This window comes from Trachypithecus francoisi, unplaced genomic scaffold (assembly GCF_009764315.1).
Source record: "Trachypithecus francoisi isolate TF-2019V2 unplaced genomic scaffold, Tfra_2.0 Contig01554, whole genome shotgun sequence".
In the NCBI taxonomy this organism is placed as follows: Eukaryota; Metazoa; Chordata; class Mammalia; order Primates; family Cercopithecidae; genus Trachypithecus; species Trachypithecus francoisi.
The window spans coordinates 3989553-4006795 of record NW_022681439.1 but is presented as its reverse complement, the minus strand read 5'-3'; the positions used below and the strand labels follow the sequence as shown (position 1 = coordinate 4006795).

The 17243-nt window shown below is 47.5% G+C and overlaps 1 protein-coding gene across 3 annotated transcripts in view; it reads right to left on the bottom strand.

The window, feature by feature from the left end:
• Nucleotides 1-10267, bottom strand: part of FDFT1 (farnesyl-diphosphate farnesyltransferase 1) — a 34629-nt gene extending 24362 nt beyond the window's left edge. The window contains exons 1-3 of one of the 3 annotated variants that reach the window (XM_033177198.1): nucleotides 9952-10267; nucleotides 4026-4123; nucleotides 3064-3247 (exon numbers count right to left, since the gene is read on the bottom strand). In XM_033177198.1, the coding sequence (XP_033033089.1) occupies nucleotides 3064-3247; nucleotides 4026-4123; nucleotides 9952-10050 (381 nt within the window). In that variant the 5' untranslated portion in view covers nucleotides 10051-10267. Of the gene's footprint in view, nucleotides 1-3063; nucleotides 3248-3405; nucleotides 3561-4025; nucleotides 4501-9951 lie in introns of those variants that run through there. The other 2 variants (XM_033177188.1, XM_033177209.1) reach the window with 2 other exon arrangements.
• Between the last annotated feature and the right edge of the window lie 6976 nt (nucleotides 10268-17243).

The following is a 17243-nucleotide window of genomic DNA, read 5'->3' as shown; positions in this document are numbered from 1 at the left end:
GCCAAGCTATTAGTCCTCTTTTACACTACTTGTTCTATCCTGGGACCTCTTAGCCAACAGCTGATTGCAGGTCTAGCCCCACACAACTGGTTTCAAAGAGATGCTGGTGGGCAGGCGCGGTGGCTCAAGCCTGTAATCCCAGCACTTTGGGAGGCCGAGACGGGCGGATCACAAGGTCAGGAGATCGAGACCATCCTGGCTAATACGGTGAAACCCCGTCTCTACTAAAAAATACAAAAAACTAGCCGGGCGAGGTGGTGGGCGCCTGTAGTCCCAGCTACTCGGGAGGCTGAGGCAGGAGAATGGCATGAACCCAGGAGGCAGAGCTTGCAGTGAGCTGAGATCCGGCCACTGCACTCCAGCCGGGCCACAGAGCGAGACTCCGTCTCAAAAAAAAAAAAAAAAAAAAAAGAGATGCTGGGCCATATCAGCACATATACAAATCATTCCTTAAGAAAACAAGGCACTATTAATTCCCATACAGTCCCATCTCAAGCTGAATCACAGACTGGAGGGACCTATAATTCATGTAGCTTCAAATTATATATGCACACAAAACGCACAACTTAGTACATCTTTATATTCATAAAGGATACAAAAGGTTAACAACAGCAAAAATAGCAGTGGCCTGGCTTGCGCTTTCTGCTCCCTTTTACTCTCCCCAGGGCAACTCTGCTTTCGAGAGGACTGCATCTCTAACTCTACTACCCAAAAGAGAAAACGATCAGTTCAGTGTTCACATCTGAAACCTTCCAGAACTAAAAATTATTTTTCCACTGGAACACTGTATGAACAAAGGAAGACACTGAAGTTTTACAAACATATTGGAATATCATCTGAAAATTTGCTAGTGATAGTCCCCAAAATTATGTTAGCATTCACACACTTTCATCTTCTTTCACTTTTGCTGAGTGGATAGGGCTGCCTTGACTTATGTAATACCTAAGACATTTATCCCATGCCCCAGAAATTTTTTCATTATTATGAATCTACTCAAGTCAAAAGTAATTTGGCTGTTTTTTTATGGCAATAAAATGACTTTTTCAGGATTATGTGATTTAAAAGATTGACTCTTTTGACAAAATAATATGTATTCATGATATGAAATATACACAAATAAAAACAACATAGTTCACTTAAACCCCCTCCCCCCGAGAGCCCAGGGTTCACTGTTACCAATCTGAAGTGACTATGGAATTTCAGGCTAGGTCCAGCTAGAATAATATTAGTTGTTTTTAAGTGAGAATGTGCTTCCATTATAAATGGGGTATGACTACTTCCTCTGCTTCAGCAGAATTCAGAGGCCCATCAATGAATGGTCACAGATTTCCCATCAAAGGAAATCCATCCTCTGGCCATCAGGTGTCCTGTGAGAGCCAAATCACCAGGACCTTCCCAGGGTTACAGCTCTAATTCTCACCCAGTTACTCGTCATAAATTTTCTTTCTTCTTTTGAATTGTACTGTATAAACTCGAATTATTCTTCAGATATTTTCTTCTCATTTGTATCGTGTTGTACTATATTTTGGGCTTTGGTACTGAAGGTCTGATCTCAGCAATCTGAAATAGCCTTTGCACCAAAAGAGTCTTCCCCAAATATTCCTTTTTTTAAAAAATATTGTCCCATTATGCAGAAGAATCAAAGATTCGTTTCTTTGGCGGAGGACCCTCCATCTGTCCACTTAGCTCCCTCCCAACTCAGATATAGATTAGGTTTCTTTCAGTAACATAAGGAATGTTCTCCAAAAGGTCTGGCAACTGTGGATAAAAAGGGCTTCTTTGGGCCATTACAGAACATGTGACTTTGCCAAATCAAACTTTTATTTATAAGATATGGAAGAATCAGTTATTTATTTATTTATTTATTTATTTATTTATTTTTTTGAGATGGAGTCTCGCTCTGCGGCCCGGGCTGGAGTGCAGTGGCCGGATCTCAGCTCACTTCAGCTCACTGCAAGCTCTGCCTCCCGGGTTCACGCCATTCTCCTGCCTCAGCCTCCCGAGTAGCTGGGACTACAGGCGCCCGCCACCACGCCCGGCTAGTTTTTTTGTATTTTTTAGTAGAGACGGGGTTTCACCATGTTAGCCAGGATAGTCTCGATCTCCTGACCTCGTGATCTGCCCGTCTCGGCCTCCCAAAGTGCTGGGATTACAGGCTTGAGCCACCGCGCCCGGCCAGAATCAGTTATTTATGTGATCAAGACATGCGAATTCTAGGAGAGTAGGACCTAATCAGATGTCCACATAAACTTGAGGGACTTTTTAAAGCTTAGGATTTTAACTATAACCCACTTTACTCCAACAAAATAGACCAAATAGCTAATATTTTCAGAACACTTACTCTGTACCAGGCACTAAGTACTTTATACATGTGAAATTACTCAATCCTCTCAGTTCTAACTTTACAAATGAGGAGATGGAGACACAAAGCAGATAAGGAATTTGCCCAGGATCACAGGTGAAGTGACAGAGGCTCACCCTGCTTCTCAATCCTCACCCTAGCTGCCAACAGACACCACCCCCTATGCCAGGCTGCTACCCATCTGGAGCAGCAGTCCCTTGCTACCAGGCTCAGGGTAGTCAAGAGGCCAGCAGTGTCACACAGGTAGGCTGCATTATACAGTCAGCAGGTTTTTGTAAGCTAGCCTGAGAATCTTTTACAACACTAAAATGTGAGTGCCTCTTCCCACAGGAAGAAACGCCGGACTTCCAATACTGATAATAATAGCAGTAACTAACATTCTAAGACCGTTACCTATGTTAATTCTTTGAATATTCAGAGTACCATGAGGTAGGTGTTATTATTACCCCATTTTATAGACGAAGAAACTGAGGTACAGAGAGGCTTTGCAAATAACCAACAGTTTAGTAAGTGGGAGATCTGAGATTCCAACCCAGGCAGCCTGGCTCCAGAGTCTTGGCTACCAGGGTTCTTAACCATCACATTATGCTGCCCTCAGACTGCCTGTTTTACCTTTCTCCATAGGTATGCAGGCTAGCGGACAGACACATTAGCAATTATGAACACAACGGTCAGCCGACAAGATGCGCAACCCCACTCACCGTTGGGAAGTCCTCCAGCACCTGGCGGTCCTTCTCATTGCTCTCCATGAACCGCCAGTCTGGTTGGTAAAGGAAAGAGTGAAAGTTGTGTAACAGCGGGACCTTCTTTTCCACACTGATGGTCATGTCATCTTCCAGTGTGTCCAGAGCTCGGAGAACCAGATAAAATATGCACACTGCGTTGCTGTAAAAAAGGAAAAACTATTAATATATTGGAACAAACAACCAAATATATTTTATTTTAAAATAACTTGTGCCACGCCGTTTTCTAAACCCATCTACACCCTTAACTCTAAAGAACTATAAGGATATCCAAAGCTTTTCATATTTAACGAAACTTACATTAGTTTTCCTTTCTTACATGAGAGTAATGAACTTCTGTAGTTTGTTTATTAAAAAATTAAAAGCCTACTAGTTGGGTGTCACTAGTACTCCCAGCAGTGAGTTGCATTTAACTAATGCAGAACAACTATAGAGACCAAAAGACCGAACTAATTATTTGGCAAATAGAAAAGAAAGTCAAAAAACACAGTAACTTCTCAGTATAAAGACGATCATACATAAAGGCAACTGGTGTTAAGTTCATGGGTGTAATCTGCACAGAGATGGCTTCAAAAGAATCAACCCAATATGCTAGAAATAGAAATGCAAAGTTGGATAAGAGAAGCCGAGAAAATACACGACCTGCTCACAGACAGGTTCAGCTGTCAGGACTAAAAAAAGTTAATAAACATCACCCCCTCCCCCCTTCTCTGAAAGGCTGGGCCCAAAGGGACACTACTAGATGGCAAAGAGCCTGGAAGGGCTTTCTAAAGTAAACACATAGGGCAGGGCTATGTTCTGGGCAAGCCACAGCAACGAGGCTGCAACGCTGAGCGCTATATCAAAACGTAGCCTCCAACCGCTGAAAGCTCCCCGGACAAGCTTTCCTCCAAGCCAGAGGCGCTGCCTCCATCACTCACCGCATTTCTCCATCCAGCGCCTGGATAACAGCTGCGAAACTGCGACTGGTCTGATTGAGATACTTGTAGCAAGTTTTCAGGCTGCTGCTGAGCGAGTCCTGCGGGCAGACAAGACACGCGGCGGTGGGAGACGTCGAGGAGCAGGAGTGGGGCTGGGGCTGGGGCAGGGGCTGGGGCAGGCGGCTCCACAGCCTGCCGCCCTCTCCCCGGGGCCAGTCCTTGCAGGGCCAGGCTGCAGGAGGCAAGCAGCAGCCCCGCGGGGCGGTGCCTGCGCCCGGGCCCCTGGGCGCCGCGGCGGGACTCAGCACCAAGGTGCGCTTGAAGAGGGCCATGGCCTTGGTGCCGCAGGCGGCTGCGGCCATGGGAATCGCGGACCCCGCGGAGTTTTTCCTCCATAGACTCGAGCAGATCTGGGAAGCGCCCAACGAGGGGCGGGACGGGCTCGCCCTCTACTCGAATACGCGCTGGGCCGACCCAGACCGGGCCCGCCCCGCACGTGGAGGCCGCTGCCCGGCCCGCAGCCCCGCCCCCGGTCTCCCGCTCCGCACCCCTTCGGCACCTGGCGCCCGCTTCCTCCCGGGCTTGCCCTTCTCAACGGAACCCACCTGCCGCTAATGGAACCCGGCGCACTTCCGAGCAGCTCGCTTGTCCTCCCAGTGACAGAGTCTCCCTAGACCAAACTCTACTCAGGCTCCGCTGAATCCTCTTCCCAACAAGGCCTGGACTTTGTACCCAACGCGTCTGCCTTTGCATCGCCCAATTTTACCAAGAATCCTGCTAAATTGATTTGCCCAGAATCCCCCAACTTCAGTATCTGATCACCCTGGACACCTGATCAGGTTCCACAGCCCCTGCATCCCTCAGGTGATGTCTGATAACTCTGGCCTGCCTTCAGCAAGAATCCTCACCCATGTGTTTCCTCGTAATGATTTTCCATCCACTGACATCCGGCTCCTCTGTCATCAATTCCTACTTGTCCTTGTATTCGGAATGGAGCCCAGTTCTGTACCGAGGTCTCTCTCCTCTTACTGCAATCGTTGTTCTGAATAAAATCGGTGTTTTGCCGTTTTACTACCACTGTCCAACTATGGTTTTTCTCTGACACCTGTTTTCAGAGAAAACTGTGGTTTTTCTCTGACACCTGTTAAGCCTCTACTCTTCTCCAGAAAGCCAGCCATTCCTGTCTTCTCATCTTTCCCTTCGAAATTAATGGAATGCAGTGCACTGACCTTTACTCTTCCCTAAAGCAAGGAAGGACTGTGTTTTTCCAAAAGGGAAAAAAAGTCTTATTTTAAATGCAAGCATATCAAAGAGTTGCTGTTTGTAGTGTATTTATTTTCACAGACTATTTTTTAGAGCAGTTTTAGGCCCGCAGGGAGTCGAAAGTACAGCGGGTTCCTATTCCCCACTTCCCTCTCCTCACCCGACAGTCTCACAACAGTTCTTTTTAGGAGAGAGATGGGAATCATTTATCTAACAGGGCCAGGTGTGGTGGCTCTCGCCTGTAATCCCAGCACTTTGGGAGGCCAAGGTGGGAGAATTACTTGAGTCCAGGAATTTGAGGGCAGCCTGGGCAACATAGTGAGACCTCATCTTCACAAAAAATTTTAAAAAAAAATTTTTTTTTAAAGCCAGTCGTGGTAGCGCCCACCTGTAGTCCTAGCTACTCAAGACTAGCTACTCAGGAGGCTGAGGTGGGAGGATCGTTTGAGCCCAGGAGATAACAGGTTACAGTGAACTATGATATCGTATACTACTGAGTGAGACCCCATCTCAAAAAAAATTTAAAAACCCACAAATATCTAATAGGAGTGGTTAAAAAAAATATGGCATATCCACTGCTAGGAAATTCCACAGTCACTTCAGAATGGTAACAGTGAACCCTGGGCTCTGGTGGGGGGTTTAAGTGAACTATGTTGTTTTTATTTGTGTATATTTCCTATCATGAATACATATTATTTTGCCAAAAGAGTCAATCTTTTAAATCACATAATTCTGAAAAAGTCATTTTATTGCCATAAAAATTATTCGTAAAAACAAATATTTACTGGGCACCATAATATTAGTAACTAAGTTCAGTGTCTGGCACATAAACATATTCGGTAAAGGTGTGATGAAAAAAATGAAGACATTCATCGAGTATTTTAAAACAATTCACCAACTCCTTCCCTCTCAAAATATGGGGAGGCAAGATTTCAGAGTGAAAGAAACAAGAATACCTGCTCTGGACTGAGCTCCAGATCAGCTCTTCACATAGCGTGACCATTACCAGGCTACAGCAGGCAGTATTTCTAACTGCACTGCCCAATGTCATGTTCAGTCCAACCAAGAGTTTGGGGGCTGATGTTAAGCCAGGAGTTTCAATCAATGCCAAGACACATTCAATTTGGCATTCAATCAATGCCAAATCCCCTAGATTTGAACATCAACACTCTTCAAGAACACTACCCCTCCTTTCCATACAGCTCTCCACTCTGAAAGGGAGCAAGCTAAGCCACTTACTCCTCCAGCTCGTACCCCTGCTGCTCTTTTTCCTGTCACCTATTTGTTTCAGGGCCTTCCCCTGTAACAACAGTTTCTTCAAATCACCAAGAACAAAACAGGAAGACACAACTAGTAAGCACACTATGGAAAACACTACTCACTAAAAATTTCCACCTCTTAATTCTCATGAGCTAAGGGAGAAAGAAAGCTCAGGCTACTGCTGCCTGTCCCTCCTGGGTTTTCTATTGCAGTCTGAGATTCAGGGCACTCCCAAGAGCTTGCAAGTGGGAGAAAACAGGGATGGAGGGAATTTAGAGGAGGGGTGTGGGGTGGTCAGGAGGACAAGACCAGACTCTCAGGAAGGGGCTCCAGCCTCAGGCTGAAAGTTCCACAAGTGAACAGCTACCAGCTACCGGCCCTCTGTGCAGCCTTCCTCACTTTAAAATAGAATAGGTTTCTCCAGGAGGGGAAAATACCACAAACTCAGAACTGAATTTACATAATCAGATTGATAACCATCATTTATCAGGCACCTAACTTCAAGCACAATGTGGACATCGCCTGTTATCCTTACTCAACCCTTTAAGGTCTCAAAGGCCTACAGTCCACTGAAACATTTGTGGCAAGACTTGGGGCAGAATTTAGCAATTTTAGTGTTTTAGAAAATAGGCAATAAAATGCATATACGATCCCAGTCCGTGTGAAGTAGCATCTCATAATTATTTCTTTAGCAAAACATTTGAATATTTATACTAAGTGGGATGAATGAAGCCTCCACTTCAAGTCAGGTTTTGCTGCCAAGTGATTTTGAGCCAAATTGACAAAAAAACGTTTTCAGACCATCTTAGAGTTGGGAAGTTGTGGTTAAAAAATCGTGACCACACATACATCCCTATTTTACAGATGAAGTAACTGTGGCTCAGAGGTTAAGTTACCAAGGTTGTTCACCTAACTTAATAGAGTCAGAAACTGGAGTTAATAATAGACTTAAGAGAAGATACTAGTCTAAATAACAGGATTTAGATTTGATAGAAGCCAGATCTGCCTGATTACAAACAGCCTGCTTTTTCCATCACTTGGCTTTTGGGTGATGCCACACACCTTGCAGGCAGCATATGCCCCTAGATTTACTGATATGCTCCTAAAAATGCAGTATAAATCAAGTTTACTAAACCCTGAAATTCTATAGCCAAATCCTTCTGCAATAGAAATAATCAGCCCTCAATATCTGCTAAGTGTAAATTTTTTCCCTAGTTTGTAGAGAGAAACTGGTTGGGTGCAGTGGCTCACACCTGTAATCCCAGCACTTTGAGGCTGACATGGGAAAATCGCTTGAGCTCAGGAGTTCAAGACCAGCCTGGGCAACGTAGCGAGACATTGTGTCTACAAAAAAATTTGAAAATTAGCCAGGCATTGGTGGCACGTGCCTGTAGTCCTAGCTACTCAGGATCAGGAAGCTGAGGTGGGAGGATGGCTTGAGCCAGGGAAGTCAAGACTGCAGTGAGTCATGTTCAGGCCACAGCATTCTAGCCTGGACAACAGAGTGAGACCCCGTCTCAAAAAAAAAAAAAAAAGCCGGGTGCGGTGGCTCTCACCTGTAATCCTAGCACTTTGGGAGACCACAGGCAGATCACTTGAAGTCAGGAGTTCAAAACCAGCCTCGCCAACATGGTGAAACCCCGTCTCTACTAAAAATACCAAAAAATCAGCCGGGCGTGGTAGCAGGTGCATATAATCCCAGCTACTCGGGAGGCTGAGGCAGGAGAATTGCTTGAACCTGGGAGGCGGAGGCTGCAGCGAGCTGAGGTTGCGCCACTGCACTCCAGCCTGGGCAACAGATGGGAGACTCCATCTCAAAAAAAAAAAAAAAAAAAAGGAGAGGGAGAAACTAAGATAATGTTAAGTGAAGGAAATGTATTTTCCAATTTGTTTCCCCTAATTACAACTCAGTTATTTTTTTAACGGCTCATGGGGATTTAAATAGTGCCCAGAAAGACTACAACAAAACAAATAATACTGTACCATATTATCAGAGCTAGAAGGAATAGCTCAAGTCTCACTTTAAAAAAAAAATCAAAATGTACAAAAACGGCATACTGTGAAGTCTTTCACTACTCACCATGACCACCCACTTTCCCTCCCACCAGGTAACCCATCTGCTAGCATCTTCCTCTGCAGTGCGTTTCTCCACCTGAAAAACTGTACATTTGTTTTTTTGAATTGTCTCTCTTCCACTAAAAAGTAAGTTTTATAAAAGCAAGGTCTTCACCTATCGTGTTCACCGTTGTATCTCCAGCACCTAAAACACAATCTGATATACAACTGGTGGTCAAATATTTGTTAAATAAATGAATGCTACATCTAAATCTAAAAAGTGACATCTGCCCTATCAAATAATACAAGTTATTCTGCAGCAAAATCATTAAAATAATGTAGCACTGGCAAAGAAAAGATGGAGAAAATTGAATATTCTACAAAGAGGCTGAAGGATGTCCCTGTCCTAAAGATAGCATGTGAAAGACAACACCAAACGAGGGTGCAGTCTAATGGGGACAAAACCCAGAAATTTATTTTCTAGTGTGTTGACTGAAGCACATGGACACTGACAGAAAGACCCCAGTGTTCAGGCGCCTATCAAGCCTCGGCCGGAGTCACATTTGCTACCATCCTGTTGGCCCAAGAAAGTCACAGCAATCAGCCAGGCTGGTCCAGACCAGAAGAACTTGGTTGAATGTGTCTGTTCAATAATCACATAGAATAATTTTCTTGTTGAAATAAAAACACCTCTTATGCATTCATTTAATACATAGTACAGGCATGAGGCAGATAAAATGTAAGTAAAACCAAGTTCTGACCTTCCACCAACCACCTAGCTAATCCACAGACGTACAGATGACTCATTAGAACTCGGAAGTGTAGATAGGCGATTTTAAAACTCAGGAAGCGCTGAGGATGAGGCGGTGGATGGCAGCAAGGCGGGGAGAGCTCTGGAGGAGGAGGTGAAACTGGAGGAGTGAGATTTCATTCCAGAAACGGTGTTCATGTGATGTTACCTGCATGGTTCGTTTTGCTTACCAAAACACTCACTCGTCCTCTCCCACATAACCCACCCACATCGCCTCAGATGTGCAACCCTCGGGTTAGAACACTGGTAAGCGCCGATGCTCACGGAAGGGACGAAACGGGGAGCGCAACCGCCGGGAACCACGCAGAAGCCGCTCAGGCCCAGGGCGGCTCGCGGGGGCAGGGACAGGCCTGCCAGGAGGGCCGCGTCCACCCGGACCCGACGTGGGGAAGGCTCGAGGTAAGGGGGACGGGAACGCCCAGGCGTCGGCCCTGCTCGCTGCGCCCCTTGCCCCAGATGTGGGCCCGGCCGCCCAGGCCCTGATGCCGTCCCCGCGCGCTGCCTCCCCGACCCAGGAAGCAGGGATGCTCGGCCCACCTGGTCCATCTTGGGCATCACCTTCCGCTTGCCGCCGATCCGGAAGCGCACCAGGTTGTAGAACTCTTCGGGGTGGCCCAGGCACTTCACGAACTCCATCCTGGCGCAGGTGGCGGACTCTCCGGCGCGGCGCTGACCTCTGCGGTCCCCAGGCTCTCACCGGCCGGCCGGACCTGTGGAGTAGGCGCGGCTCCGGGCTGGCCGGGCAGGGGGCGGGCCCAGCACGACGACGCCCCGCCCGCCGCTCCGCCCACTTCAACGGGCCTCGGGCGCTGGCGTGGCTACCTGCGGGCTGGCGGGGTGGACTGACGGGTGCTGATTGGCCAACGCCGCTCGCACTAGGAAGACGCCGGCCAATCAGTGGCGGAAGGAGCCTGGCGTGACAACACCCTAGAAGTTCATTGGAGGCGGAGAAAGAGGCCGACGAGCGGGATTGGTGCCCTGGTGGAGCCGGGCCTTTGTTTTCTCCAGCTTACCCCGGCTGGGAGTGCGAACGCCGTGGGGAGAGGACGTGAGGACGCCGGTTAGGGTTCGCAGGAGCCCAACGGTGGTCCGGCGTCTCGAGAGCAGTGCCGGCCGGTGTGCGCCCCGCTTGGTCAATAAGTCGTCCACGTGTCCGGCCTCCTTGGCTCCTGCCAACTGGATGAGCTCTGCAGCCGCTCCCCATGGAGCCTAAGACCGTGAAAAGGCGGGCCCCGCGCCAAGCTGGGCGTCTTTACTGTAACACGCCCCAGCACAGCCCGCTCTCCTGCCCGCCACCGCCATCCGGCCCCAGGGAGCCCCGCACACTCCTGGAGCTTCAGCTGCCTCCTCTCTAAAGTGTTTACTTGAGATCCAGCTTAGTCCTAGAAAAAGGAGCTGAAGCCTTAGAGGGCCCATAACAGAAAGGGGGAAACTTCTCTCATCCTAGATCTCTCCAGCCGTAGAAACTACTGGCTACCTGGCGGGGTGAGGTGGCTCCCGCCTGTAATCCCAGCACTTTGGGAGGCCGAGGCGGGTGGATCACGAGGTCAAGAGATCGAGACCATCCTGGCCAACATGGTGAAACCCCGTCTCTACTAAAAATACAAAAAAGCCGGGTATCAGGTGGCAGGCGCCTGTAGTCCCAGCTACTTCGGAGGCTGAGGCAGGACAATCACCTGAACCCAGGAGGTGGAGGTTGCAGTGAGCCAAGATCACGCCACTGCACTCCAGCCTGCGCAACAGAGCAAGACTCCGTCTCAAAAAAAAAAAAAACTGGCTACCTAAGCCATTCTGCAGTCTGTTTTAACACAGCAACCAGTAATCCTCTTAAAACCTGTCCGGTCTGGCCGAGCGTGGTGGCTCACTCCTGTAATCCCAGCACTTTGGGAGGCCAAGGCAGACGGATGACCTGAGGTCAGCAGTTCAAGACCAGCCTGGCCAACATGGTGAAACCCTGTCTCTGCTAATACAAAAAATGAGCCCAGCATGGTGGCACATGCCTGTAATCCCAGCTACTTGGGAGGCTGAGGCAGGAGAATCACTTGAACCCGGAGGCAGAGGTTGCAGTGAGCTGAGATCGCGCCATTGCACTGCAGCCTGGGTGACAAGAGCGAGACTTCGTCTCAAAAACAAAAACTTGTCAGGTCCGTTCACTGCCCAAAGCCGTTCAGTGTCTCTCCAGCAAAAGCCAAAGCCCCTACGGGGATCCCGAGAGGCTGCAATGAGTAGTCTTCCACCCAGATTACCTCTCTGGCCTCCATCTCTTACGCTTTCACCTTCTCTAGTCCTGGGGCTTTTTGTCTGGCTGTTCACTATTCCTGCACTATCCCCCAGATACTGGCTTGGCTAACTCCTGTGCCCCTCGAGTTTGCTCACACCTCATCTAGACCCACCTGTTTGCCCTCCCCCGCATTTCCACCACTGCTGATCCCATTTTCCTGCTCCACTTGCCTATATTTACCATATTCTATGGTAAATACATCATTTACTTATGTATTAGATTACAGAGTGTTTCCCCTTGCTAGTGTAAACTAAAATTAAAATCCTAAGCCCCTACCACTGGACAGCCCTCCCACTCCCCACCTTGGCCAAGGGAACCCCAGAAAAATCTTAAAAACTTAGTTTCCAGTCATGATGATGTAAAAAGTAAAGTAGAGGTTTCTCTTCAAAGACTTTCCTCCGTATTTAGGAATAAATAGTAACTTCTCTTAGAAGCAAAATTTATTCAAAGACCTGTGCTAACATTCTTAAATATCTTCTAGCCGTGATAAAGAAATCAATGTACTTTATGTTCTTAGCTCCCACAATTTAGCCTAAATATTTGCCCTGGCACGCTTATACTGGTCCAAGCAAGCCTGTTCCTCTTTCTTGTTTGAAGGTGTTTTTACCTTTCTCACCATTCCACAAGTTACTTCCTCCTTCCTTTGTTCTCCTCTACCTTTTTCTCTTTTAAAAAGTTCTAAGTTGCTAGCCAATCGGGACAATTACAGAACGTCAGGTCCCATGCCAGACAACGGACACCGGACACAGCAGTAGGGTGGATGTGTCAGGTTATGAATGACCCTTTCTCCTTTGTTTGGTATACTCTCGTGGCAAAACTGCTGGCAAGTGTACCCTTTCTGCAGGAAGTAAAAATAGCCTTGCTGAGTAAATTAAATTTATGTTCGAGTGCTATTTTTTTTTTTTTTGAGATGGAGTTTCACTCTTGTTGCCCAGGCTGGAGTGCAGTGGCGCAATCTTGGCTCACTGCAACCTCTGCTTTCTGGGTTCAAGCGATTCTCCTGCCTCAGCCTCCCTCCTACCCACCACCACACCTGGGTAATTTTTGTATTTTTAATAGAGACAGGGTTTCACCATGTTGGCCAAGCTGGTCTCGAACTCGTGACCTTGTCATCCACCCACCTCGGCCTCCCAAAGTGCTGGGATTACAGGCATAAGCCACCACGCCCAGACTTCAAGTGCTGTTCTTTTTTTTTGAGATGGAGTGTCACTCTGTCGCGAGGCTGGAGTGCAGTGGTGCGATCTTGGCTCACTGCAACCTCTGCCTCCCAAGTTTAAGCGATTCTCCTGCCTTAGCCTCCTGAGTAGCTGGAACTACAGGCATACACCACCACACCCAGCTAATTTTTGTATTTTTAGTAGCGACGGGGTTTCACCGTGTTGGCCAGGATCGTATCAATCTCTTGACCTCATGATCCGCCCGCCTTGGCCTCCCAAAGTGCTGGGATTACAGGCGTGAGCCACAGCGCCCTGCCTACAAGTGCTATTTCTTTCTTTTTTTTTTTTTTATTTTTTATTTTATTTTTTTTTTTTGAGGCGGAGTCTCGCTCTGTCGCCTGGATTGGAATCCAGTGGCGGATCTCAGCTCACTGCAAGCTCTGCCTCCGGGTTTACGCCATTCTCCTGCCTCAGCCTCCCGAGTAGCTGGACTACAGGCCCGCCACTCGCCCGGCTAGTTTTTTGTGTTTTTTAGTAGAGACGGGGTTCACTGTGTTAGCCAGGATGGTCTCAATCTCCTGACCTCGTGATCCGCCCGTCTCGGCCTCTCAAAGTGCTGGGATTACAGGCTTGAGCCACCGTGCCCGGCCTCTTTTTTTTTTTTTTTTGAGTCTGAGTCTCGCTCTGTCGCCCGGACTGGAGTGCAGTGGCCAGATCTCAGTTCACTGCAAGCTCCGCCTCCCGGGTTCCCGCCATTCTCCTGCCTCAGCCTCCCAAGTAGCTGGGACTACAGGCGCCCGCCACCACGCCCGGCTAATTTTTGTATTTTTTAGTAGAGATAGCGTTTCACCGTGTTAGCCAGGATGGTCTCGATCTCCTGACCTCATGATCTGTCCACCTCGGCCTCCCAAAGTGCTGGGATTACAGGCGTGAGCCACCGCGCCCGGCTCAAGTGCTATTTCTTTAAGGCACCGGGAACAAGCATTTCAAATAACGGGACAGCAGATCAGACAGCCCTCATTGTACCACCTCCCTTTTGGAGTTCATACACAACTGACTGGCATTAACATTAAAACAGAGATCATAAGACTAATGGAACAGACTCTGTGGCAGTAAGATACCCAATTATAAACAGGTCCTAAGGCCATGCAGGCAATGGTGAAGTCAGGCACCCCTACACTTAAAGAATCAACTAAGCTCTAACTGCCACAGGGTCTTCTATTTCTCCAGCAGCTAAACAACACTGGCCTTGAGATAAGCAATAGTAAAACACTTGCAGCTCCACCAGACAGTGACTAACTGAATCCTTGTTCCACCAGCCATAACTACGGCTTTTGACTGGTCAAGAGACTGATTTCAGTAACTTTCTGCTGATAACACCACCGACCGTGGACTGGTCTGACCAGTTTACGGAGACTGTACACTCAAGACACCGTCCTATCCTAAAAAGACTTTTGACATATACAGTCTAATTGTAATGCATTCACATGTTGAGTCTCTCTCTCAAAGTGACTATGGGTCATATATTACATACATGTTTGTTCAATGTGTCAGGTCCACCTTCATAAATATTCATAGCTCCTCTTGTAACCTGTTAAATATGTATGTTTAGCCAACCCATTCAGCATAAAGCGCCTACCTCAACCCTTTCTCCTTCGAAGTGCCTGTCTGGTCTAAGCTGGAAGCATGCTGTAACCCTTTAGAATAAATAAAGTCTCTTCTCCTTTTCTAAACTGATAAATCATATTTTTAAGTGAACACTAGAAATCTAAGCTCAATGATGACGGATCTTTGTTTTGCTCACTAATGTCCCCTCAAGCATCTAGAATAGTGCCCAGCACATACTGGGTGCTCAATGAATATTTATTGAATTGAGCTGCATGTTGGACATCTCCTCTTTGATGGCGCCTAAACAGTGCAAACTTAACATGCCCATTCCTTAAATCTCTCTCCCATTGAATCTGCTTCTCCTGTGGATAGCATTAACAGTCTCTCAGTTTTGTAATCACAAAATCTGGGTGTCATTGCTAACTCCCTTTCTTTCCTTATATCCACCCCTTCAAAATCATTCATCAAGTCCTATGGAGTCCAAGAAAACAAATATCTTTCATTTTAATCTCTCCTCTCTGCTCTATCTTGGTTTAAGCCACATCTTCTTTCCCAAACCATGTTGAAGTTGACTTCCCCTGTCCTTTCCATATGGCAGGTAGAGTTATTTGTCTAAAACACACACTGGGCTGGGTGCAGTGGCTCACACCTACAATCCCATCACTTTGGAAGACCAAGGCAGGTGGATCACTTGAGGTCAGGAGTTCGAGACTAGCCTGGCCAACAAGGTGAAACCCTGTCTCTACTAAAAACAGAAAAATTAGCTGGGCATGGTGGTGGGTGCCTGTAATCCCAGTAACTTGGGAGGCTGAGGCTGGAGAATTGCTTGAACCCAGGAGCCGAGATGACAACACCACACTCCAGCCTGGGCGACAAAGTGAGACTCCGTCTCAAAAAAATAAAAAATAAAAACAAAAACAAAACACACACTTGATTATAATCCTTCCATTTTAAATTCCTCAAAGGAAATGTCTTTGAATCAATGGATTCATTTAAAGGAAATCAAGCCTTCTGGCATAGAAGAAAAACTCCCTTGCCATTTGGCATCTACATCCTTTGTTGGGATTTCAGCCTCCTGTCCACCCACTCTTGTACTTTTACACCCTGATCCAGTCCTAGCAGCACTTACTGTTCCCCGAACAGGCTGCAGTACTGCACATCCGGCCTTGGATGCAATTCACCTGCCTGGAATACACTTCCTGCTCCTTGCCTAGCCACCTGCCACGCCTCCATGACAGGTCAGGTGGGATCTGCCTCAGGAATCATCCTTTTCTGGTGTTTCCTGGCCTCTCCTTTATCTGTTCTCACCCCGCCCTCCCCTTTTTTTTTCTGTGCGAGACAGACAGAGTCTTATGTTTTCCAGGTGGGCCTCAAACTCCTGGGATCAAGGATCTTCCCGTCTTCCCATCTCAGTTTCCTAGTGGCTGTGATTCTTTCTCTTCTTTAAATGCAACGAACATTGGTTGAACATCTACAATGTGGCAGCAGACATGGGAAAAAACAAAGATGAGTAAGATAAGGTTCCACACCCAAAGAGCTTACAAGCAGAGACAGACGTGTTACGTGATGGTGCTATTTATTAGAGACACAGTTGGAGACCCTAATCCAGCTCCCTCAATCTGACTGAGGTGCCCACTTGGAGGCTGAATATACAAATGGACAACAGCCAGACCTTATATGATAACAGAACTGTGGCTTAAACAACCACTGCTGCAAGCAGTCTGAGGAAATCAAACTGAGGTAGGAGATGAGAGTCGAATCCAGAGGCGGGGCTTAGACAGCCGACCAAATTGAGGACCAGCTAAAACAGGGAGGGGCAGAAGCAGCCTTCCACACGACACGCCCACCAGTGTGCCATATCAGTTTACCATTGCCATGGCAACACCCTGGCCTTAAGACCCCTTTCCATGGCAATGACCCAACAACCCAGAAGTTACTATCCGTTTCCTAGAACTGTCTTCAGAAACTGTCCCTTAATCTGCATGCAATTAAAAGTAGGTATAGCTCTGACTGCAGAACTGTCCTGAGCTGCTGCTTTCAGCACACTGTCTGTGGAGCAGCCCTACTCTGCAGAAGCAGTCACAGAGCTTTCACACTGCCTCTTTAATAAAGCTGTTTTCTTCCACCCTACCACTGGCTCACCCTTGAATTCTTTCCTGGGCAAAGCCAAGAACCCTCATGGGCTAAGGCCCAATTTGGGGCTTGCCTGTCCTGCATCAAAACCACAATCTCAGCAGCAATCAGCCCCAAATGGTCAGGACTCTTGCAACTCAGAATCAACCACAGAAAGACAAATATGCTCCTCAAACCAATCACTGAAGACACCTACCTCTATCAGCTGCCTCCAGCCTCCCCAGGCCAGAAGCCTCAATCAGAGCACCCCTGCAGCCTTCCCCTTTTCCATTGTAAAGATTCCCACTCCCCTGCCTGCCTCGGAGTGTCCACTAAGTGCAAAACTCCCTTGCTTGAGCAAGTTCTGAATCAAGAGCCTCATTTTTTTGTGCTCATTGGGCTGGTCTTTACTTTCACAGACCTCAGTACTTCTAGTACTTCTGCCATGTTCAGTGGTTCTTCCCATCCTGAACTTTCTGTATTCTAACAATCTCTTGTCTGTCTCACTGCCTCACAGTGGCCCCTCACGGGCAAGCACTGGGCCTACACAGTATCTGGCAGAGTGCTTACAGCATCATCAGAACATGGACAGTCCAGTCACTTATCCCCCATCCTCACACAGTGCTTTTTCCATTAACAGAAACACTTTTCACACTCCCGTTACAATAGGA